Below are 859 nucleotides of genomic sequence, written 5' to 3' on the forward strand. Positions count from 1 at the left end.
TCTCACCTGTACACATATGATTATTAATAACCTCTCACCTGTACACAGCAGCACCTTGCCTTTGCTCAGGTACTTGGCGGTCTGGGACACTTTGCTCAGACATTCCTCGGAGAGGTACGGCGGGTCGGCGAGGACGACGTCGAAGCTCTTCGGGGCGACGTTCTCGAGACGCAGCGGCTCGTTGTAGTCGTAGAAGACGAAGTCGTCGCCGTAAGCGGAGAAGCGGCGGTCGAACTCCAACACGACGGCGGTGACCCGGTCGGAGCCGACCACCACGCCCTGCTTCAGCTTCTGGTACACGCTGGGGGAGCTCACACACGCCACCCTGCAGGGAACAAGACCACATCTGGAGGCTGAATGACGGCGGAGGGGAAGGTTGTAGTGGTGGTTTGTTGAGATTAAGTTCAGACCAGAGACTTCGTATTATTCTCTTCAAAAGTGTCTCAGTGTGAGTTCATAATGCTCAGAGAATAAGAGAAGAGTGCAGTAGATGTGATGTCATCTTTTACATCACTTCAAATGGAATATGACGAAAGCAAAAGAATGACTTATACCAGTTTTCCCCAATAAATGTTCTTAGAAAACCTCTCGGCCTCGTTTGGTAAATTTGTTTTCATAATACTGTTAAGAGTAAAAGTCGCCGTGCGGGTTCCAGACACTGCTCTCCTCCTTCAGGAGCATTTATATCGACTGAAGGAAAAACTAATACACCGTGAAGTAAACCATCACCGACCGACTGTGCATCAATATATACCGTGATATGAAGAAATCCTCAGCATTTAACACACTTTGACACCTTTAACACTTCAGGTTAGAGGACTAAAATACAGTTTGTGTGTGTGTGTGTGTGTGTGTGTGT

At 48.1% G+C, this 859-nt stretch overlaps 1 protein-coding gene across 1 annotated transcript in view; it reads right to left on the reverse strand.

Annotated features, from left to right (window-relative positions):
- The window catches only part of eef1akmt1 (EEF1A lysine methyltransferase 1), an 8,740-nt gene that overhangs the window by 998 nt on the left and 6,883 nt on the right, over positions 1 to 859 (reverse strand). Inside the window, exons 4-5 of the mRNA XM_031873966.1 lie at positions 663 to 674; positions 39 to 325 (exon numbers count right to left, since the gene is read on the reverse strand). Coding sequence (XP_031729826.1) covers positions 39 to 325; positions 663 to 674 — 299 coding nt within the window. The remainder of the gene's footprint in view (positions 1 to 38; positions 326 to 662; positions 675 to 859) is intronic.

This window comes from Anarrhichthys ocellatus, unplaced genomic scaffold (genome assembly GCF_004355925.1).
Source record: "Anarrhichthys ocellatus isolate YVR2014 unplaced genomic scaffold, GSC_Weel_1.0 scaffold77, whole genome shotgun sequence".
NCBI classification, from domain to species: Eukaryota; Metazoa; Chordata; class Actinopteri; order Perciformes; family Anarhichadidae; genus Anarrhichthys; species Anarrhichthys ocellatus.